Consider the following 24886-nt stretch of genomic DNA (forward strand, 5'->3'; position numbering starts at 1 on the left):
GTGGCCGCTAGTGCCACACATGAATAATAACACATGTTCTTTCAAATGAAACAGTTCAATAAGATTGTACTAGTGCCCATCTCCTTTATTTCTGCGAATAGATAAAAAGAACAGCATCCTGTTGCCATGTTATGAACTACTATGGGATATGGAACAACCATTTCAAGTGGCAGGCAGGAACAAAGGCCGAAGGTACAAGGCTCGCACACATGTAGCCCAACCACGCAAACAATTTGGTATGCCGGCCAATCCAAATCAACAAGCGGGCCAAGCAAGGCAAAAATTGTCAAGTTGAGAAACTGGCGTCCTCTTTCTATGCCCTACCCCCTGGCTGTATGCACGGAGGGCTCGGTGGACACGTATCCACACACTTCTTTCCCCCTTCACGATGTACTTTATCCAGCTCTAATAAAATTTACAAATCTTGTGTGCAAATCTTGGAGGGGAGTACAAAACATCATGTGCGCCTGAAAGAACCATCCTTCCGACAATAGAGGGCCAACAAACCTTCCAGAGCTCCAGGTATCCGTGTCAAAATCTTTACAAGGTACCGCAGAACTGGAGTATCCAAAATGCAGCACACGACGTTCAGTTGCTCACTGCTCTAGAGACGTGGCAAACGGCTCGATGAGAATGGAAGCAAGCAGTTATACATCCACTTCAAGCGTGACACGACAATCATCTTGTCTGGCGTTCCCATGTCGAGCTTTGCCAGATCAAAAATATCTTCTCTCAAGCTGCATTGCAAACAGTTTCCTACACGTCAGATCCAGAATAACCAAGATGAGAGGTGAAGGACTTTGAGCAGAGAGACTGACCTTAACCATTCGCCTGTTTCTTTTGCGTGAGACTCAACAGCTTTGCACAGTCTATCAAGCGTGTAAAGTACTAATCCAAACTTGCACCGTGCCTCTTCCTCCTATAAGGTAGCAAACTCAAGGAGTTATTGCATGATCATATCATATAATCCAAGACTTTAGCCGCTTCAAATTTATTGCACGGTGCCTATTAGATTAGTAATAAACATTTTATCTACAAATCTTTGAGATACTCGTTAGGGGAAAAAGGCGATTTTGGTAGTTTAGTATATGGTGAGAGAACAAACTCATATACAAGACTCAAGTGCTAGAAGCATAGTAAAAATTATCACAATTAGAAAGCCAAATTGTCATACGCCTAATGAGGCCTACAGGCCCATCTGGCCCATCTGGTCCAGACGCCAGCAGCAGCAGCGCCGCCGCTGCCGCAAGGGGCAGCAGCAGCGCCGACGCCTAGGGGGAGGCGCACAAGCAAGGGCAGATCCCCGCCGCTCCACTATCCATATCCGGAGGATCTCCAATAGGAATAGGATTAGCTAAGATAGGGACGAGTCCATATTTATAAGGACTTCCCTCGTTAGATTACTTAAGATACAAATCTATCCAGGACTATAAGTAGAGGGGCTATGTAATCATTAGAATCAAGAAAGGATTGCCTCAAGGCTTATCTCTCCTTCCCCTCTCTCTTCCTCCTGCGCCGACCCCCTCCCTCTCCCTCTGCCCTAGCGCCGCCGCCCTCTCTCCCTGTCCGTCGCCCTCACCTCCCTCAACCCTAGCCGTCGCCACCTAGGAGCCCCCCTCCCTGCTGGGCTCTTACACTGGTACGCGGAGACCAGACGATCCATGGACTCCACCCCCACCATGCAGCAGCTGATCGAGAACCTCGCCGCCGACCTTCGCAAGAACTTCCGGGAGATGCACCATCAACTCGTCAACCTCGACAATCGTCTGCACGCTATCGAGCGCGCACGCACCCATGGCGACGCCGCCATCACCGGCGTTCAGGTCAGATTGGATCGGGAAGCCGCCATCGACGACCTCGGCGCAGAAACCAAGCGCGTCATGATCGCCGCCGGCAAGTCGTATCTCCAACGCAAGATGGACGCACCCCAGTCCTCCAACACTCCGGAGATCATCCTGGCTGTGTCAGACAGCCTGCTTTCGGCTCCACCTCCATCACCACAGCCACCAATGGCGCTACTGTTTCCCCCACGGGAGGGAACCCCAGTCATCCGTGCGGCTGTCCACCAACGGTTGGACATCAACCAGCAAGAGCCACCACCGCGTACGCCACCGGTGGCGACACCACCAACAGTTCAGCATCAACCACCACCTGTGCACGCAGCCAACAGACTCCCAGCTAGCCCAACGGTCGCACAGCGCCTCAAGGCGCCATCACAGCAGCAGCCGGCCACCTGGCCGCCGGCACGGAGGGACGATGCCCCCCGATCACCGCTGCCTACGACGACACCAACAACGACAGAACCACCACAACGATATGTCCCCATCAAGACCCAGCTCACAACACCTACATACGACGGCTTGACGGATCCGAGGCCATGGCTTTCGCGCATGCAGCAAATCTCCAACCTATACCGTCTGCCCGAGGCACAACAAACCTGGTACACAGCCTTTCATCTGACAGGTGAAGCACACTGGTGGTACATGCGCGCAACGAAGGATACACCCATGACAGAGTGGGCGTACTTCACCAAGAGCATCATCCGCAACTTCGACCCTGACCGCGACACCACCAGCGACCTCGCACCACCTCGTCATACCGGCTACGTGAACGACTACATCAACAACTTCATCGCCTACGCTCTGCGCATTGGCCTCTCCAGCGAACAACATCAAGTCAGCCTCTTCGTCAACGGCCTTTAGCATGCACTCCGAGAGGCGGTTGTGCGGCACCATCCTCGCTCCATGGAGACGGCCATCGACCTCGCCCGCACCCTGGAGACCCCGACACCGGCACCCACCAAGACGGGGCAATCCGCCTCTGCCGGCGACAACCCCTCCGACACCACGCCAAGGGGTCACACCGACAGCTCCACCACCAAATCGGACAACGCATCCCCACTCCAGCTTTCCGCTACGGCCGCGACATCGATTCCACTAGCTGGCACCAGGGTGGCTGCCCGCATCGAGCCGGACCCAGAGATTCTCGCTCAACTTCGCCTCGCCACTTCAGATGAGCGCTAACTTCAGATCATCTCCACCACCATCGAACTCCAAGCGGCAACACCAGCTTGGTCCCTCCAACACGGCATCGTCCGCTACAACGAACGATACTATGTCCCGGTAACTTCACCTTTGTTAAAGGACCTGCTCGAGTCGCTCGGAACTTCAGCCCCGCATCTCCTGGCGATCGGCCTCCACACAGCAACATCTTCACCGACAACACAAGCTTTCCCCTCGAGTATTTTACTCCTTGAGGCATGGCCACACCGCATACTTCCATCGGCAACGATCGTCTTCTTTGACAACAACAGCCAACAGTTCCTCTCCATTGACGACACCTACATCGGCAGGCAGCACGCCAACGGCCCTCTACTGATATCTCCGGCAAACGAAAACACCGGCGACCTCCTCTTCGGCACGCTACAGCACTTCACCACGAACCCACCGACCATCATCGCTGCAGCGTTATGCCGGCGCATAAGGGGTCAAGTTGATGCTGGACAGGTGCATTCGCTTCCACGACCTCCACAGATGAAACACTACACTTCCCGGAAACGCTTCCCGGCACCGCCATCTACGCAGCCCGCTGCATCCAGGGACCATTGGAAGGCTCAGGAACCAACAACTACTACATCTCCGGCTACTTCGGCTCCTGTGGCTACTACTTCAAGTTCGCCGATTACCACATCAGCACCAACCACTTCAATGACACCTTGGGCCACTTAACTGTTCAGATTGCAGAGCTACCAGCAAACACCAACCCGCCGCCAGAGCCTGTCAAAGATTGGGCAATGATTCAGCACGAGGACGCGCTGATTGGAGAAGGCGGGAGTGATGCCATACGCCTAATGGGGCCTACAGGCCCATCTAGCCCAGTTGGCCCGGACGCCAGCAGCAGCGCCGCCGCCGACGCAAGGGGCAGCAGCAGCGCCGACGCCTAGGGGGAGGCGCACAAGCAAGGGCGGATCCCCGCCGCTCCACTATCCATATCCGGAGGATCTCCAATAGGAATAGGATTAGCTAAGATAGGGAGGAGTCCATATCTATAAGGACTTCCCTCATTAGATTACTTAAGATACAAGTCTACCCAGGACTATAAGTATAGGGGCTATGTAATCATTGGAATCAAGAAAGGATTGCCTGAAGGCTTATCTCTCCTTCCCCTCTCTTCCTCCTGCGCCGACCCCCTCCCTGCTGGGCTCTTACACAAATAAACAATACTTGGAAAAGAAATATGTTAAAGAATGCTAGAGTGAACGAATTTCATATATATTTGAAATTACCATTCCATTATCCCTGTAATGCTGAAGCTCCATAAGTCTTCTCTCTACATCAACAAGAAGCAGCCTCCGTTGACATCGGGCAATATTACCTCTTCCCTCAGCACCATGATCCTGTGGGATGCGTAGATGTTTAGTTAGCCAAGATTACCATAATGCCTTTCTACTTTCTACTTTCCAATTTTCCATATCCATTTGCATGCAACATAAACCGCAAAGATAAGTAACACCCATGGTTTGAACTCTGAAGAGAAAGATGACATGATGCAGTAGACCTACAATTACTGCAGATAGACTAGAGGAATGAAATTGCGAACATGAAAATGTTTTTTGATGGTTTATATACATACACGCTGAATCCATGTTCGCAGTAACACAAGCAGCAGAAGTGAAAGACCAAAAGCAGGCAGAGCTGCAAGAACGGCAAGGTTTATAGCATTTGCCCTAAGAATCTGATCCATTTCCAGTAGTCCCCTGTGTAAAACCACTTCAGTTATCAATAACAATGAACAATAGACAAGACAAAGCATATCTTTATATAGCTTATCAAAATTTTCAGATGGTGATTTGTTTAACTTACGATTCAAGATCCAGTTTAAGCTTTTGAATCTGAAAATTTCGAAATTGAAGGTCAGTGAAACACCGTTTCAATTATTGTACCCAGAAAACAGAAAACCAGGGACGAACCTGAATAAGCATAGCACGGGCTAATTCTCCACTGAACAGGTTTTGAATTGGATGTATCAATTCCTTCTCATATCTGCACAGTGCACATATATAAATAGAAATACAATTCATGAGTTCAGTGCTACAAAGAAAACGATCAAAACAGACTAGTGAAAATAAATGCAGTCCCATACTTTCGTCCCAGAACTGGTTAATAAAATATGAACTGTATGTTCACACCTCTGAACAAAAGGAGAGCACCAAACTTAGAGCACTAGTAATCATCATTCATCAAACACTAGAGAAACTTGCATATCAGCCGGTTCACAAAACAGTTGAAGTACACAAGTGACATACTAATTAGTCATACATACAATCATGCTAGTTAGTCATAATAAGTGACATGATTAGGACTAAAATTTCACACTAACAATTCCCTGAATCATAGAAGCAATTGCATACATGCTGACAAGGGTTACTAGTTTACTGAAGCATCTGGCAACTACTAGTCTACTACTGAGTGTTATCATAAACTCAAAGTTGGGAGTTTCCTGAGGTTTTTAAGTATAATTAAATGTTGGATAAGAGTCTATTGCATTAGCTTGTTTTCTACTATTCAATGTTCACATCTGGGGTCAAATCCAACAAATGGATGGCTAACAGTTTCCAGCCCAAATGGTCTTAAAATGAGTCAACCATGAAGTTGAAAGGGCCAAACTGCCTATGAGTCTCTGTCCGATTATTGGCTTTAGTTGTCACATGTCATTGGATGACAACATAGGTACATAGAGTAACTAAATATCTAATTATGCATATAACTGTCGGTGTTTTCGGACCACCGACGAGTAAATTTGTATTTGCGCGTCTGGCTCGGATGGTGTGCTCAGAGGACACAAGGGTTTATACTAGTTCGGGCGGAATGTCCCTACGTCCAGTTCGTTGCTGCTCGTGTTACCGACATTTGGTTTGCAGTAGAGGTTACAAATGGGCGAGAGAGGGAGAGGATCCCAGGTCTCTGGTGGAAGGAGTGAACGGGTGCTGAGAGCTCACTTGCCGCTCAGCCGTGTGCTCGTGTCGTGCTCTTGTGTCAAGATCCCATGTCCAGCTCCCCCCTTTCATGGGGCGCTCTGCTTCCCCTTTTATAGGTGAAGGGAAAGCGCGGGTTACAGAGGAGGAAAAGGAGAAGAACGAGAGAGAAGAAGGCTTCCAGGGTTGCCGGGTCCTTCTCCTTCATGCGGGTCCCGCCGATTCTGTAGATGTCAACAAGGACGGCTCCATGTCGCGGCCCTGTTCATTACTAGCGCTATGCGCAGGCGTCATCTGCCGGTCATGGCGTTCCACTCTATCCCGGCGGACGTCGTGGTGAACTGACGCGCCTGTCAGCGTCCGTACGAGGATTAGGCAGAACAGCACCGGCACGCCCGACACTGTTCTTGATGTGAATCCCCAGGTATGGCCCGTCATGGCCACGGGTTACATCGAGGCGTGACAGTCTCTTCCCTGACGTCAGAGTTTTGACCCAGGCCCATACGCTTGGACCTGGAGTGGTTGGTGGCAGTATGGATTCCCGTCGGCCTCGAGGTCGGGCGAGACGGAGCCCACGACCTTGGGGTCGGGCGAGACCTTTTAATACGTCTCGAGCCATCCGAGGAAGTCAGCGTAGGCGCTAACTTCCTTGCTTTGGATATCCTAATATCGATACCCGACAATAACATACCATACACCAAGGTTTCCTTTTGTGAACAAATAAGAATATATTCCTTTAAAAGAGGTAGAACATTAAAGGGATGTAGTGAAAGGGGAAAATGTTCTCTTGACGACGATGAAATCATAATTTAAATTAAAAAAAACTGGAGAATATGAAATATTGCTGGCATAAATCAGCTACAGCTAGTGAGACGGGTGTCAAGTTCGTCAAACAACTGTTGGTATAGTTTAGATAGATTTACCTCTTCGTGAGAGTCTCCAACATCGCCTGCACTGATAAATCTTCCGGCAACTTCCGACCCTCTGTTTGCTCACAAAAGGCAACTAACATCCTAAACATGTAAGATGTAACTATCAGGGTTAAACAATGCAAAATATACTTTATGAGACACGATATCAAAGAGTTTCCAGACAAAAACAAAAAAAAAGTACTCCTACATCATATGAACCCAGATAGGTAAACTTGGCCTGAAACTGTTACATACATACATGTAACTGTTTCAATTATATATCAAAAGTGCCTCGGGACAACATATAATTACTAATTAAAGCGGGAAATTACCTAATAACCGTTTACATTACAGAATAATATAATATGTGCATACAGTACTTACTAATTGTCGTTTTCTCCACTGTATTTGCTTATAGGACATGTATGTTTGGTACAATATTGAAACAATGTAAACTGATTAATTGATATAACCCATTGTGAAATGTTAAACAAAAAGTATATATGGTATATGACTATCCTAAATTTATTTCAATAAAAACAGGTGAAGCTTAAAGTTAGACAAATAGATAGCAATTTACCAACATTGATGTATCTATTCATTTCTCAAAATGTTATCCTTTTGGCTCTTTCGGTTATGTTCACCCTATGCCATGCAGGTTAAATTCAAAACAGTTTAACTGCTCAAGCTGTAAAAGCTGGTAACCCCAGAATATGTTACTTTTGCTTTCGCAGCAGGGTGAAACTGTATCTATTCGATGGTTAAAGTAAAAAAGCAAACATTGGCATCAAGAAACCAGCATAGTCACTAGAAATTAGAGAGATAGAAATGATGGATAACCTGCGCAATGAATCTTCAGTCAGTTGGACCTCTTGATTTTCCATTACACCTTTATCTCTTTGCTTGAATGTCTCGAAAAGCTCATCTCTAATGGAAATGATCTAATGAGCAACAAATACAGAACAAACAGTCATGTTTTGAGCACAGTAGTAAAACTAACTTCAGAACTATAGAACTCCATTTTAACTTCAATTAGGAGTAAGGAGTTCTCAGCTGAAATAGATCAACTTGCAACAGCGGTCTCTAAAATTTCAATGATTCACACAAAATTTGAATATATAAAAAATATTTATACCACTACAACAGCCCACAGTTTACAAAAACTCTTCAATTAAGCTTGTTTGTATGCGCAAAGTCTCCTTTAAGGAACACATGGATGCGTTGGCAGGCCATATTATACCATAGTGACAAAAGACTGCAGCTAATCTATATCTGTATCTATACCTATATAATAGTAAAAGTACGAAAATTTCCTCCACCCCTCACTCTCTCTCTCCGTAAGTCCATTTCCTACTCCCATCCCTCTTGGTCCATCACTCTCTCCCCTGTCCATCTGTCACTCAGTCAATATGCCATCGGTAAACAGTTTGGAGCTACAAAACCTTTGCTGGAGTCACACCACTCATATTGTGGCCTGGACACCCGAGCCCGTTCGCGTCGTGACTTGGCACACATGTGAGCATGTGGCTCGCATTCCACCTTTATTAAGGTCACAATAGGTGAGCACAATAACCATCCATTTAAGCTGAGTCAATTTCTCATACGGGATTAATCCTTTGTTGCACTTAACATTTATTATGGGCTTTGGAATTTATTTGATTTAACTGAAATAAGGTTGGAAGTTGGAACAAGCCCACTAAAATCCAACAAAGATAGCAAGCTCATTATCATTGGCATGGGCTAGTCCAAATGACCATGAAACAAGTTGTATGTCCCGTTGCAAGTTGCAACGCACGGGCATGTTTCTCAGCACTCTGTCTAATGCTCTGCATTTGTTTTTTGATCTAAAATATCTCCAGTAACAGGCTAATAAGACCAAGCTGGCAAGCTTCCTCCTATACCTCACATAACCTCTCATATAGATAATGTATAAACAATCAGAAAAGCCTTTTCTGGTCGTTCCCACTAAATCATGTTATTTACTTTAGTGACTTACGCTACCATACTGAAAATAAAATATAAATAATAGAAGTGGAATTTACAAAAATATCTTACTGGTTTCTCAACATGTTCATCCCAAAATCCACCCACAGACTCCTTAGCATCTCGAACCCAATTGTCGATATCAGGACTTCCCATCAAGCTGCTATGGCGTAAAAGCCACAGAGAACACACAGAGAGACCCACTGCTCCACATGTATAGGGTAACCAGTACATGGTCAATCTGTTTGGTCTTTTATGGCTTGAGAGCTACAATAATAGAGCAAATTTTCAGGTAGTTATTAATCAACACATTTCTTTAAATAGATTCGTAAGGAACATACATATAAGTATAAGGCACTATAGAATTTCAGAAAAAAAGGAACTATAGGCTATAGCAGCCGATTTAGTGATCAAGCAAAAGTTATTTCTAGTTCTAGCAAGTACTACAGAATAAAACAGACATAAAAGAGGGCAGGGCAGACCCAGTGCCAGAGGCTCCCACATGAGTGGGGTCTGGGGAAGGGAAAAACCGAGGCAAGCCTTCCCCCCGCAAAATCTAGGAGAGGCTGCTTCGAACCCGTGACCTGGTGACTCAGTGAGACAGCTCTCACCACTGCACCAGGCCTGCCCTTCAAAACAGACATAAAAGAACAGAAAGAAAAAGTTCATAAAATGGTACTGCACTAGTATTCTAATAATGAGATACAACTATACAAATTCGGCCCGGACACATCATCAGCTTATCTATGTGCTGAGTTTTGATGTTTCAACACTTGTCCAATGTGGTTGCTAGTAGCTGTTACTTTGATCCTACTGCTAATTCTAATCAGCGAAGTCATTGGGTGTTGTGTACATATACATTATTTACAGGAGGCCTAAACAGGTGGCATCAAAAGTTTGTTAGTATAACTATAGATCAAATACAACGAATTGCACTCTTAACGTATTTCAACAACAAAGATCGCTAGTCTTGAAGACTTGAACAAAAGAGGTTGAAATGTGTGGTTGTCTTAGGAAGATAGAGATGCTTACCTGAGAGGACAGAAAACTATCTAGCTTCTGAAGATTTTGATAGACTAAACTTGTACCATCTGTTGCCAAGGCCTCTGTCCATTCTGAACTCTCTACATCGACTTCTGGCAATTTCCCAAACAGTTCATATGAACTTCCATCATGTGTAAATAGTTCATCTTGCCCCTGAAAGCATTTGGTTAAAAACAACAAAGAAGTCCATCTAAAAAGATCAGAATATATGAAACATAACATTGCATACCTCACCAGCATTTCTAAGTGATACCTCCAACTTGGAGAATGTCGTATTTAAAACAATGAACAATGTATGCAGAGATTTATCTGAGTTTTCAGTTAATCCTTCTCTGCATTTATCAACTTCAGAATGAATCTACAGAGGAGACAAGCTAGAGATTAAATAATGTATGTATTATATGCCTGTAACACAAAGCATTATTGTCCATGATGAAAACTGTGAGTTTGATTTTTGACCATAGTACAACAGTTATGTTTGAAAGTAGCCAAAAAGTTAACATTGAAAATACTAAAGATAAAGTTTACTCTCCTAGACATAAGCCACGAGAGAATTACAATTATTATAGGATTATTACTATGGTATAATAATTACAGTTGATAAACTGAAGTAAACAAACCTCTGCAAGAAAAGTGGCCAAGCAGTGTTGCATACTTGTCAAGGCAGCAAGTTTTGTTGACACCATATCAGATGCAGTATGCAAAATGTATTGGACTGGACGTCCATTGCTTCCGAGTCTAGTGAGTGTTTGATACGTTGCATCAACAAAGGCCCTTGGACCTCTCTCAAAGATCATAAAGTACACTTTCTGAGAATTTGTTCCCTGAGAAGAAATACTCCACAGGTAAAATAGTAAATAACACAAGGAATAGAATACACCTCTTTAAATACATCAAAGGTATGTATTAAATTTATACCTCAGCTTTGGCCTGCCAAAACAGTAAGCTTTTGTGAATATTGTGCAAATTAGTCAGGGTGTGTTGCACAACATCATCTAAGATGACAAAGGCTTTGGGCATCTCACCAGCAATCCTGCAATGAATAAACAGTCCGCAAGAACTTCAAATAATACAGCCTCACAGTTATCAATGGCATTCACAAAATATTACAGGTCCATAACATTAGCCACGTAAATAGGTCAACAAAACATTAGCTTAAGGAAAATGATGGGTTGCCCTTTGTTGCTTTTACTGAGCTGTATGTAAACAATCTACCAAGTTCCACGAATCCTACATCTTATAATTGCCCCCAAGCTGGCACAAGTTCCACGATCTAACATAAGGACACACGCAAAACAAAATCCCAAACAAGCACACGAGTGACATTGTTCATACAAAAGCTCGCAATGACACTTCCTAACTGATCACTACGGTGACACTCCTAGATTAGCTAACAACGCAAAGTTCGAATCCCAAGCACGCAGGTAGCTGATGTACTCTAAGAACCAGCATATGACGGTCAAGCGCAAGCCAATAATAGCAGGGAATCTCACCGAGCGGAGTGCGCGGCCGCGGGGCGGAGCGGGAGAGGTAGTGCGGAGAGCCTGCGGCGGCGGGGCCGGCGGATGCCGATGTAGCGGCGCTGGAGGTCGGAGACGGCAGCAAGGAAGCTGGAGGAGTCCGGGAGGGGAGGGAGGCGCGCGACGAGGGATCTCCATACGCGCGCGGGCGCCTCGAGCGCCGCGGCGGCGAGGCTCGACGCATCCGAGGGATCGCCGGAGCTAGGGTTATGCGGCGGCGATGTCGCCATTGGGGTCGGGAATTCGTGTGGGCGGCACTAGAGGGTTTCGGGTTTGAAATTTTTTTCCTTGGGTTTAAGCTTGACATTTTGGTTTGTGATGATTCCAACCGGTTGGCTGGTCATCTTCTTGCTGAACAAGCTTGTTTATTCATCTAAAAAAACTGTTGCAAATATTTCGTAATCCTACTGTCCAGTAATTCATTTTTTTTTCAAAACATGCAAGCTCTCGGTATTTGGTATGGACCTACTAACTCCACTCTAGTAAAAAGAAAAGAAAAACCGTTAGCTTCGTTGAAAAAACAACCCGAAACATTGTTCCCACTGATTTGGTGTGAGAGAAAACATTGTTTCGACTTAAAAAAAATAAGCCAAAAAAGACGGATTATAAAATAAGTGAACATGACCATGTTTTCTCTACCGACAAGGAGTGTCATCGGACAATCCACAAGATCAATCTTTGCCTTGTTCGTTTGGCTGCCATGGCTGAAGGCTATGTTCGCTTGAACTTATCAGACGGCTTATCAGGTAGAATCTATATTATTTTTCTCTCACAACAAAATAGTTTCAACCGGCTTATCAGGCGAACAGGTCCGAAAGTACTATTGGTTGATTTATTGTGAGAGAAAAATACTATTTGTTGGCTGAAAAAGTACGGCTTATAAGCCAAACGAACATGGCATGCTGCGTCATTGCTTCTTAATCTATTTCAAGTCTATCTTGTTCAATTCAACTTCTATGAGATCTTAGCTCGAAACTATTTTAGTGAGGTTACTTATCATCCTAAACTCGACGGAGAGCTAACCACTTTGTGTAGAACCATACCCTTACTTTGACTCTAAGTTGTACGTTCTGGACTTCTCTTAATAGTACGATCAAAGAAAAAAGAAAGAACTATTTACACACTAAGCGAATATCTCTATGCCCGCATCCTGCATTTAGTCTAGAGTATTATTAGTATTGTCGATTATCCTTTGCACCATGCTTAATAAAGCACAAAAGGTTAGGCACAAAATACTTGTGGACATTCTCATCATGATTAACTTCATCGCTAACCTGTACAAAACACATGTTAGTCGTCATACTTGTGCTTTATCAATCACAAAAAATCCATAATGTAGCCTAGATGCGTTAACAAGTCTAACTGTATGAGCATTTTTGAAATGTGTATAAACCCTATAAATAAGAGAAATGGTTGTTTCAAGACAATTGTTCCTTCCACCTCTTTCATTTTCTAGGGTTAGCCAAGGCATTAGATGCTCAGCAAGAGATAGGCTAGAGATAAGCACATCTTTTCTTTTCCTTCACATGGGAGGATTTTGGGAGGTATGCTAATATGGTGTATAGGTGAATTCAGGGTTCCTTAATCTATAAAAAAAATCCGTGTAGAATTCATCTCTCTTGCCTTCTCCCTTTGAAATTGTTTTTTCTTCTAATTTTTCTCAACCTCTCTTAGCGATTTCTGGAGTTGTACTAGATTTGAGTTTTTGAGCATTCTCGGTGTAATTTTTGGGGGCTATGAACAAGGTACATGATGGGCTAGACCTAATTCTCTATAATTGCTTCCCAAAATCCTTTTTTCTTCGTCCCAAGTGCCTATCTTGGTCGTTTCTTTGAGATTGGTGGTTCCTATTGACTATTGTGCTCAATTAATGACTTTTTTAGAACATATTTAGGCTTTGGTTTCATTGATTTTCTTGGAGCAATTTAAAACCATCTATTTGAAATTTATCGTCAAACCCCAACTTACGAGAAATTCAAAATTTATGAAGAAGACCAAATCATTTTTGACAAAAATTCTCAAGAACACCTTCCTGTAGGCTAGGCAAGCCTTTTTTCAAATTTCATGGATTTTTTAGTTATTGCTTGGGTTTTATCTTTTCCACAAAAGTTTCAAGCTGAAACTTGCAAAAACAGGTGACCCAGTTCTGAGAATCGGGGTGACCTGAAATTTCTGGGTAACCCGATTTTTGCAATCTAGGTGACTCAGTTTTCATTGAAGCTTGTAATTTGTGTCATTCTTTGCTTGGTTGGCTTCCACACATTTTTAGTCTCGTTACTAAAGTCGGTCGGTGTGTTCGCTGGTTGGTTTCTAGGCTGGTTTGGGTTGGCCGGTGCTTGTTTGTTGTGAGAGAAAAACACTGTGATCTTGGCGAGAGCTATAAGAGAGGCTCTGTTAGATTTTAGGATACAATTAACATATCACTCATCAACTCGGCGAGAAAAAAAATATGGAGCTCCCATTCACCCTCTTGGTTGTTCTGGTCCCTAACAACATTTGAAAACTTTAATGGGCGTTGTTTAGTTGCCAACTTTTTTTTTAAAGAATATGTTTTAAATCTTAGTCTCTATTTGGCAGGATTTCTATCAGTTCTGGCATTTCTACAGTGTTCTGAGTGAAGTCGAGAACATAAGTTTTTTCAGAAAGATAGAGTTTTCCTAAAAAACGTCCATACGTACATAAGTTTCTCTAAAAGATAGAGTTTTTTAGAAAAAAATGTCCTAAACAAATCTTATTAAGGGCTTCTTTGATGCATAAGGCTAAGACTTTGTTTGGTATGGTTTATTGGGCTCCGGCTCCTCCCAAATTCTATAGTGCTACTTTTTTATCACTATAGCAAGGAACCGTTTTGATTTCTGAAACAAAGAAACAAAAAATGAACTATAAAGAGGAGCCGGCCAAGTCAGGATTCCTAGCTCCGCCGATTCCGCGCTACAATGTCGCTACAGTACTCAACAACAATGGTGGAGCTAGAGCTCCCATGCCAAACAAATTCTAATTATCGCTAGCTAATACTTAGTCTTAACCCATCCAAGCAGAAGACTAATATGTAGACTATTTTTTTACTAAACTTTGAACTTGTTAGCTATCTATCTAACCAATATCAGCTAATTTGAACTAATTTTTAATCTTTAACTAGTAATTAGTCCTTTTTTTTGAGATTCAGTAATTAGTCCTACCTGATCAAGCAGCTTCTTAGCATCGTTTTCATACCTTTTTTTGTGATATGATTACTTGAGTGCGCAAGAAAAAGAGTCCTGCCTCACGTAATCGGGGGCAATCGTCTTGGCGTCGGCGACGCGTTTTAACCCATTGATTGACGAGAAGGACAAGAGGAGCTAAGAAATAACGCGGATCACGATACAAAACTAGTCAAAGCCCTACTCTCGGCTACTACTCTTCGAAGGGGTCAAATTAATTGATTGCTTCGACATTATTGTATTGTTCTTTTACTTGTGCACATGAGCTGCATCCTCCGTGAAATATAGTAAACTTTTAACTGTTCTAAATATAAATTTAATAACCAAATTTGTCGAAAACATTATCAATGGTTACCATATAAAAAGGTAAATTATAAAAAGTATATTTCTAATGATATTTATTTAATATTCTAAATGTTGGTTTTTATAAACTTAGTTAAATTTAGAATGATTTTGCTTAAAACAACTAAAATCCTTATATCTTAGGACCAATGTTAAACTAGAATGGTGTTGTTTAAAATAAGTAAGAGATGGATGAAGTATACCTACGAAAATGTCACTATATTTTTTTTACTAGAATCATGCCCACGGGACTAAAAATTACCACGATAGTTTAAATTTGATTGTGTGTTATAATATTACCAAAAAATACTTTGAGTGAGATATTCACAACATTACATTTGTAGCTAGATCTGTCCTTATGATTCATGTTCAATTAGAACGTAATTCAAGTTTTGACGTGATCATGTAAAATTAATACAATCTAGTTCATAGTGTAACAACTTTGTTCATCAAAACTATCTAAAGTGAACTTGAGGAAATTATTTTCTACCTACGACTACGGGATCCTAAGGTGAACTTTTAGTCTGACATACTATTTGTCTGTGATGGGAAGGAAAATACAATCTGCTATGGACATACAAAATTCAGAAGGAAGTTGATCACGTCAATCCGCTAGATGAGTGCCCATATCTTGCAATGGGTGCAACATAAATTGAATGAGATATTTGTTAGCCAAGTCAAAATAAAAAATATATCAATTTATTTTTTTCACATGTATTATACCATGATAATGTCTAGAAACACATTTATTATTGTAATGAATCTAAAATAAAAGCTAGGCTTGGAGCTTGTTGTCTGAAAGTTACGACAAACATCAGTTGCCTTAAAGGCTAAAAATTTATTGCTAGGCATCAAATTGAATTTATCCATGCTCTGCCTTGCCCAAAACATGTATACTCGGTGTCGGTGCGAAAAATGACCAACAAGTAAATATTTGCCGTTTTGCCGTACGTTGTGATCGGATGTGGCCTAGCACTCAATGACACAGGGTTTATACTGGTTCAGACAACGTGCCCTACGTCCAGTTTGAGTCGGTCGGTGACTTTATTCCTGAGTTCAGGTGCTCGAAGTTTGCTGTAGGGTTACAAACGAGTAGGAATAAGGTGAGGGTGTCAGAGGTCCGGTCAGACTCTACACCGAAGGACCAAGAGTGACGGGAGCTTCTATGTGCACTAAGTATTGGAACGTATGCTTTGTGTAGCTTTAGAAAGTCTAAAGCTAGCAGAGAGTGAGTCAGAATAATCCGTCTGTTGTTTGTTGTTCGTTGTCTGAATCTTCCCCTTTTAGGAGAGAGCGTATCCCCTTTTATAGATAAAGGAGACGACGTTACAAGTGTGAGAGAGAGGGAGTGTGTACTACTTAGTCTTGTTGTCCACGCTGTCAGGTACGAGATGGTTTGTCGGCGCCTACAATACTGTCGACGCTCTGATGCATGTAGTTGGTTCCATCGTGTTCTTCTGGTATGACAAATGTTGACGCCTACCATACTGTAGGACAAATATCGACGCCCACAATACTGTTCGTGTCCTGACATGTCTGAAAGGCTGCAAAGTATCCTTCTGATATGGCCTGACAGTACTGTCCTATAGGTGTGTAGGGTACGGTCCTCGGTATTGCGGTTGACTTGTACGCCTTACCTAAGGATGAAAACGGTCGAACTCGGTCGAAAAACTCCTCAACCGTTTTCTACTTTTACATTTGAAATACGAAAGCGAAAGCGAAAGTGGACAAGCCGGACACGAAAACGAACACGAACTTACGGAATATCTAGAATTTCGGAAACGAACCAATTCGAGCGGAATTACGTCGAACACGGGCGGTATGCGAAAATTCAATACGAAATATCGACCCACAGTGCATAACATTAAACAAATGCACGACCAAATATATAACAAGTTCACAACTAACAAGTGCATGATCTAGTTCAAGTGCATAGCATTAAACAAGTGCATGACCAAATATATAACAAGTTCACAACTAACAAGTGCATGATCTAGTTCAAGTGCATAGCATTAAACAAGTGCACGACCAAATATATAACAAGCAATTAACAGAACATGAACGTCTACCTGGGGCTCCGGGACACGCGGCGCTCATCCCGCGGCGCTAGGTACGGGCGCCGAGGCGGAGAATGGACAGGCAGCGGCGGCAGCACCTGGGGGCGGTCGGGAGCGCCTCTGCTCTAGGGTTTGGGTGCTGGGGCGCGCGGTCATGGATTGATAACAAGGGCCTAGAGCAAAAATAGCGTTGTACACATACATCTACTAGCAGCACTTAGTAGCGAGGCAATGATCAAAACGTACCCAACCCAACCCATAATTAGTCAAGAGAGATTACTACTAGCCATCAAAGAAAAGAACGCCGCCATCATCTACTGGTAGTAGTCATCAGTTCAGAAAACCTCCTCGGGGATGCTCTGTAGACCGGGCTCCCACTCCTCGCTCGCCTGCATCCGGCGCGCCACCTCGGCGGCCCTTCGCATGCTGTGCCGCCGCAGCGACTGCAGCCTCTGCTCGGCGCCCGGCCCTACCTCTCCTACCGCACACCATGATCCTCCCCTCGTCGTCGCGCACTGTCGTCGATGGCGATCGGTGGTGGCCGCAGCGGCGGCCGCGCCGCCAGCGCCGTCGTCGAGCGCCGCAACCATCTGCTTGAGCTCATGCTTGCTGACGACGATCTTGATGCGCACCATGCCGCCGCCGTCCTCCTTGGACAGGAGGCACCCGCCATGGTGTAGCTTCTCGAGGACCGCTGCCGCGGGCTTCGACTGCTGGTGTCGGCCACCGTCGATGGCCGTGTCCTGGGGGAAGAAGCACCTAGACACCATTGGGAGCGCTAGCCGGTGGTGGGCGGTGGTCTCTGGGCTGGGGCGGCAGGTGTCCGGTTGTGGGCACGGGCAAGGACGAGGAGTCTGTGTGCCTGAGGCCTAACGAGCCGCTCGTTGACGTTCCTTGCAAGTTACAGCACAAAGGCTAAAGCGAAGACAAAGTGAATGTGTGGGCTACCGACTCATGGGCCATGCGGGCCTTGGCTTGGGCCTGGGGCCATGCGCACGCGCGCTAGGCCAAAGGGAAGGGACAGGCCGAAGAGTGGGCCTAGCGGCTTGGGCTTTGTGCGTCGGAGCGGGCCACAAGAGGAGGTGGGGTTCGACTAGGTCGTTGGGGAGGCCAAGGTTGTCTGGCCCGAGGGCGCAGGTGGGTTGCTCATGCGCGAGCTGGACCAAATTCGGTTCGAACCAAATTTAGAATACGAAAGACTCTGAATAAAATATAGAAAAGTAGAAATCGATCGAACAAAGCCTAAATCGAATTCGATCCAATTTTGAATTTAGTATTCTGTATTTCGAATTCGAATTTAGTATTTCGTATTTTGTCCAAAAATACGAATTTGCTCGGGTCAAATGTAGAAAACGATGCGGTTCGGTTTGGGATATTTCCTTTCCATTTTCATCCTTAGCCTTACCTTATATGTTTCACCTGATTTCTTGAGTCCTCACCGAGCGGGCATCCCCGTTTGGTCTTTCCCAGTTGGCTCCGACCACGTCGGTCGGAGAAGAGCTGCAGGCAGAGGTTTGGTGTGTTCTCGGTCGGAGATGCGGGTCAAAGTCGGAAGCGAGCGTTGCCCCTCCTTGGCCAGGCGTTCCGGTTGGAGAGGCGGGTCGAAGTCAGAAGCGTTCCGGTTGGAGATTGGATCACTCTTACGGCCTGTTGTTAGGTATCTGGGCTAGCCCAGAAGTTTCGCATCGTCCGCATGAAAAGCATCTAGGCCCCTAGTTGGGTTTCAGTGATTAATGACAATATGTGATTACTATGACTAACGTGTGTTTTATAGAGGCAATTAAGTTAGGTCATGGTAATAGAGATCGATTGGGCTATCATGGTGGTCATGCCTCTACAATGGAAATCGTTTTGGTTTTCAAATGATGGACGATAAGGTTATGGATGGACTAGTTCTAAGTGTTATTTGGTGTTGAAGAGACACTTAGAGTAGTTTAGGACTTTGTTTTTCCTTTGGCCGTACTATTAAAGGGGGTATGGATAGGTAGCTTGACCTAGGTGAGTCTAGTGGGTTAGGTGTGGTGCACACTTGCTAAACCTAGCACTAGGTAGCTTCTAAAAAGCCCTTAGATCCATTGGAGCAAACTTTATTCACGTACGATCGAAAATTAGAAGTGAATGGAGGGTCAAATACTGACCGGACGCTGGCTTCCATGATACCGGAGGCTGGCGCAGAGTCCGGCCAGTTCATTTGGTCAAGGTGAAGTCATCTGGAAGTGACCGGATGCTGAGGGCCAGCGTCCGGTCGACTCTAGTAAGGTTCCAGAGAGGGAAAATCACGATCGAACGCGTCCGGTCAGTGATGATTGGACGCTGTCCAGCGTCTGGTCGCCATTTGATCACTGGAATTCAGGGTGAACTGACTGGCGCATCCGGTCAATATGACCGGAGCGTCCGGTCACCCCGTAGAGGCATATAATGGTTCGTTTTTCAATCTATGTTATAAAACTTCCTCCATTCGTGTGTGGGGGTACTTTTGCTCATTCCAACAACTGAGAAACATCTTTGTGAGTGCCAAGAAGAGCAAGGTCCTAGTGAGGTGATTGAGATTTGAGAATCCCAAAGAGAGCCCTCATTAGTGAGATCAAGAGTAGCAAAGTGTGCATCCACCCTTCTCATTAGGCTTGTCGTGGTCAAGTAAGAGTTCGTGCTTATTACTCTTGGTGATCGTCATCACCTAGACGGCTTGGTGATGATTTGGAGCTTGGTGATCATCTGACAGAGCTTGTGGATGACCCAACTCAAGTTATGAGCGGTTGTGGATGATTCACCACGACGGAGTGTCAAAGAATCAACCCATAGAGAGCACTTGATCCTTGTGCGGATCAAGGGAGAGCTACACCCTTGTGCAGGTGCTCCAACGAGGACTAGCGGGGAGTGGCGACTCTCCGATACCTCGACAAAACATCACCGCGTTCCTCCTCTCTTTACTTTGAACATTTACTTTGAGCAATTCAATACTTATCTTTACATCCATAGAATTGATATGCTAGAGTAGGACGGGAACTTAGGTTGTAAGACTTTTTGTGCGGTAGAACATTAGAAACACTTTCTAGGTACAAGGGGTTAATTGGGCTAACCGTATGATTTAATTATTGAAAGAAAATTTAGAATTAGCCCAATTCACCCCCCCCCCCTCTTGGGCATCTTGATCCTTTTAATTGGTATCAGAGCCTCGTGCTCACGTATTTAGGCTTAACCGCCTAGAGAAAGATGCCTCACAGGGATAGACCTCCTCCTATCTTTGGGAGAGATAATTTTCTATATTGGAAAATTCACATGGAGGCGTACTTAGAAGCTCTAGATGTTAGAATACTTAGAGCCACCTCACAAGGCTTCCCAAAACCTTAGGATGCTACTAACTTACAAGACGATGAGGTGAATTACGAGAAATGGAATGCAAATGCTCGAAACACCATCTTTAGAGGCCTTTGCAAAGATGTGTTTAACCAGGTAAGGAACCACAAAGACACCCATGCACTATGGTTAGACGTTTGTGCACTCCATGAGGGAACAAAGAGTGAGCGTGAGGAATACTATCATCTTGTCATGAAAAAGCTTAACTCTTTTGAGATGCTTCCTAAAGAATGTGCAAATGAGATGTACTCACATTTGAATGTTCTTGTAGAGAAAGTCAATGGGCTTAGACTCACTCAAATACAACCATCCAATGTTGTAAAAAAAGATTTTGAGTGTCCTCCACATTGACAAATATAGGCATATTGTGACCGTGCTTCATCAAGGTGATCTTTCCACCGTTACATCGACACAAATCTTAGGAAAGATTAATGCTTATGGGATGTATATGCATATTACGCCATAACATGGCTCATCCTCTAACAAGAAGAAAGACAAGGACTTAGCATTCAAAGGTAGCCAAGAGAAGGGCAAAGCAAGACTTGAGTGGCGACTCTCCGATACCTCGGCAAAACATCGCCGTGTTCCTCCTTCTCTATTTACTTTGAGCAATTCAATACTTGTCTTTATATCTATAGAATTGCCATGCTAGAGTAGGATTAGAACTTAGGTTGCAAGACTTTTTGTGCGGTAGAACATTAGAAATACTTTCTAGGCACAAGGGGTTAATTGGGCTAACCGTATGATTTAATTATTGAAAGAAAATTTAGAATTAGCCCAATTCACCCCCCCTCTTGGGCATCTTGATCCTTTCACCGTAACGTCGTCTACTGGGCCGAGCTTTTTGCTGGAAAGCAGGTCCATTAGGGACCCCGGGTGTATGAACCCGACACTCAGACTTACAATATCCTAGCCCGCATGAGGCATAGCAATAATTTATTTTTATCAACACGCAACGCGAAGGACGACGAACGAGATTTGGACCATGATCATGATCATTGTGTGGTGATATTCCAATAAATTCCTTTCTCTTCCCATAATTCTCTTTCTATTTTATTCCATTTTATTTACTTGCCTTCATGCGGTGATTATTTGCCTGATGGTGATTCTGTGAGGGTACATTCCTTCCATGTTTCCATTGCGTTCCACGGTGTTTGCGGGGATTTTTTTTGCCGCGTGCGCGGGATTGACTTCCGCGTGTGGGTGATTGACGTTGATTTTTTTCCTATTTGTGTGATTGATGGGGATTTTTTATGCCGGATAGTCATGGATCGTATGAGTGTTTTGGTCCTGCCGGGTAGATATTGATAATCCGTATGCTGACAATCCGTATGTTTTGGTTCTATACAACTAAAACATATGTATTATCAACGTCTACCCAGCAGGACCAAACACCCCTCAACATAGGTCCACCCGGCAGCACCAAAAACTTCTACTTGGCAGGACCAAACATCCCTCAACACAGGTTCACCCGGCAGCATAAAAAACTTTCCATATAATCGCTTCCCTACCGACACAATTAAAGGAAAGAAACCCAGAATGGAAGGCAATGCCGTGCTTGAGGAGGGAAAAAAATTAATATGGAAGGCAATGGCGTGATTGACTAATTGAGAACGGGAAAAAAATAGACCATAATTGGGAAGGCAATGCTGTGATTTTCCTGTTGCAACGCACGGACACGGTCCTAGTTCTAAAAAAATGATGTATAAATACTTTTTTCTTTTTTTTACAAATAGAAATACTTTTTCTTAGAGTAAATGATGATTAACTAGACTATCCTAATTTATTTTTTATAACTTTGTTGTATACTCGGAGAAGCCTCATCAGCTGCTTCAGCTAATCTACATGGTTATCCGACGACCTGAATTTAGAGTTTACACACTAAGGCCCCATTTAGATCCAAAATTTTTTTGGATTTTGGCTACTGTAGCACTTTCGTTTGTATTTGATAATTAGTGTTTAATTATGGACTAATTAGGTTCAAAAGTTTCGTCTCGCGATTTCTCACTCAACTGTGCAATTAGTTTTTTTTCATCTACATTTAGTACTCCATACATATACCGCAAGATTCGATGTGATGGATACTGTACAAAAATTTTTGGCAACTAAACGGGGCCTAAAGCGAACTTGAGGGGATAGTTTTGCAGAATCTACATGCTTTGATCCTGCCGTCAGCAGTCAGCAGTCAGCACGCTTGCTTAGGGCTTGCTTAGTCGACAATTTTTTTTGGCGAAATGGTACTGTAGCACTTTCGTTGTTATTTGACAATTAGTGTCCAATCATAGTCTAATTAGGCTTAAAAGATTCGTCTCGTGAATTTCGTCTAAACTGTGTAATTAGTTTTATTTTTTATTTATATTTAATGCTTTATGCATGCGTTCAAAGATTCGATGTGACAGGAAATCTTGAAAAATTTTGGAAACTAAACACTGCCTTATTGCTCCAGCGTGCTAAAGTACTCACCAAAACCAAGCTATGTGCACAACTGACCATTCTGGTATCCAGCACAATCCCCAATCTCGCAAGAGCTGACATGGCGTCACTGAATGTTGGAGCCTCTGCAGTTAGTTAGGGCGACAAGCTTGCTGTATACGTTTGCACTAAACCTAGCACCAAATAACCACGAAAAGTTTCGACCGAAAACTCTTTGATAATTTGATTATATTTGTCAAAAGTAGCATTACACTTTTTTTATAAGGACTCGAAGGCCCCATTCGCTTTGCTGAAAAAACAAGTCGAAACACTGTTCCGGCTGATTTGTTGTGAGAAAAAATACTGTTTCGACTAAAAAACAAATTGAAAAGAACGAATTATAAGAGAAGCGAACGAGCCGGAAGATGTATTAAACCCTAAAGCAGAGTATAAATAGTTGGAAACGTTGTTCCCTAAGAACAGATTTGTAGCAACATAGCTACGGCAGGAGAGTCAACATAGTGACCTGATAAGGGAGCTCCTTTGCAGAGGTACAAAGCAAAGCACAAGAATAAATCTGTCATTTCACTGGAGAGGACATAGTTTTTTTTAAGCATGTAGTTGTAGACCACGACTTCCCTTTGTCCAGAGACCCCAAACGAAGCTTGCAGTAGTACGGATTGCTGCTGGCTGCCTTCTCCCTCACAAGGTACTGTACGCCACACCAGTCACAGTCACCTGCTGTAATGCTGCATGCTGCTTTAGAGCAAGCTCAATGTGTATGGCAAACCGGTCTATATAAATGGGCCCAGTATCAGTAGCCTATTATTATTTCATCATCCGTAAATGTCCTGTCCATAAATTAGTGGGGTGTTCGGCTGGCATTAAATTTCTACTGTAGCAGCTGAAAAATACTGTTTATGCTGAAATTTGGTGAGAGAAAAATACTGCTCCGGCTAGAAAAAATGGCCAGCCAGCCAGCCGAAGCTGACCAGCCGAACAACCTGTAGGGCCCACATAAAAATAAAAAACCCCATCCCAACTAACGAACATCCAACCTATTAGCTGGTTGGTTTCTGAGATGATAAGCCCGGCTGGTGTTGGTTTGTTGTGAGAGAAAACACTGTACCGTGGCTGATAAGCTCTGGCTGAAACCAACAAGCAAACATGCTGGATCATCTTCTCCCCGCAGCCCGCTCCTCTCATGGCGCACGCGCATCTTCATCTCGTGACTCCGCTCTAGCACGCCGCTCGTTCTCTCCTCTCTCCGGACCCAATCTTCCATGGTGGGCGTGAGCGGCGTGGATGGCTGTGGCGGCCTCGGAGGTGGCACGGATGGCCGGGCACGGCCTCGCAGGCGGCGCAGATGGCCGGACACACGGCCTCGCAAGCGGGGCAGATGGCCGGGGTAGTAGCCTCGAGGGTGGCGCGCATGGCTTGGGGAAGGTCTTCACCAGCGACACGGAGGGCCGGGACGGCGTCCTCGCGAGCGGTGCAGGCAGCCCGCGGGAGCGGCAACAGCCAGAATCCAAAGAGAAGGTGTCGGGTTCATAAAACCCGGGTCCCTCGGGGACCGGCTTCCACGCCAAGGCTCGGCCCAAGAGTCTAACACGACAAGCCGAAAGGGCGGCCCAGTCACCGACCGGAAGGTCTGGCCGAAGAGGAACAGTGCCTGCTTGTCGGCTACTTCGGCCCACCTCTCCGACCGGAGCGTTCGCTTCGACTCCAGCCGCCTCTGGACGGCCTCTCCGATCAGAAAGCCTGGCCCAAAACACTACTTCCAACTCCGACCCTGCGTCTCCGATCCGGGTTCGCAGGAACCCTGCTCACCACTCTTCTCCGACCAACACACTCAGAGCCGACTGGAGCCATCCGAACGGGGATGCCCGCTCGGTGGGAACCAGAAGACGTGCGGATAAAAGCAAGGCAAGGCTCACAAGTCAAAACCACTGTACCAGAGACCATACCCTGCACGGAACAGTACTCTACAGCCACCCTGACACAAATAGTATTATAGGCGTCGACATCTCCCTCTATAGTATTGTAGGGGTCGCTAAAACTCCCATACGATAAGGCCCCCCATGTG

General features: G+C 44.6%; 2 protein-coding genes across 2 annotated transcripts; both read right to left on the reverse strand.

The window, feature by feature from the left end:
* Positions 1 to 59: 59 nt before the first annotated feature.
* Positions 60 to 11690, reverse strand: LOC136531040 (protein DGS1, mitochondrial-like). The gene is made up of 14 exons (XM_066523757.1): positions 11406 to 11690; positions 10831 to 10945; positions 10533 to 10736; positions 10142 to 10270; positions 9901 to 10065; positions 8941 to 9135; positions 7726 to 7826; positions 6898 to 6987; positions 4970 to 5042; positions 4863 to 4891; positions 4633 to 4756; positions 4286 to 4396; positions 819 to 919; positions 60 to 737 (listed from the first exon to the last, which is right to left on the reverse strand). Exons 1-14 carry the CDS (start codon positions 11660 to 11662, stop codon positions 605 to 607), a joined length of 1827 nt encoding a protein of 608 aa, XP_066379854.1. The 5' UTR covers positions 11663 to 11690; the 3' UTR covers positions 60 to 604.
* A 5676-nt stretch (positions 11691 to 17366) lies between these two features.
* Positions 17367 to 17801, reverse strand: LOC136539846 (uncharacterized). Its single transcript, XM_066531838.1, has one exon. It carries the CDS (start codon positions 17799 to 17801, stop codon positions 17367 to 17369), a length of 435 nt encoding a protein of 144 aa, XP_066387935.1.
* Between the last annotated feature and the right edge of the window lie 7085 nt (positions 17802 to 24886).

Source organism: Miscanthus floridulus, chromosome 2, assembly GCF_019320115.1.
Source record: "Miscanthus floridulus cultivar M001 chromosome 2, ASM1932011v1, whole genome shotgun sequence".
In the NCBI taxonomy this organism is placed as follows: domain Eukaryota; kingdom Viridiplantae; phylum Streptophyta; class Magnoliopsida; order Poales; family Poaceae; genus Miscanthus; species Miscanthus floridulus.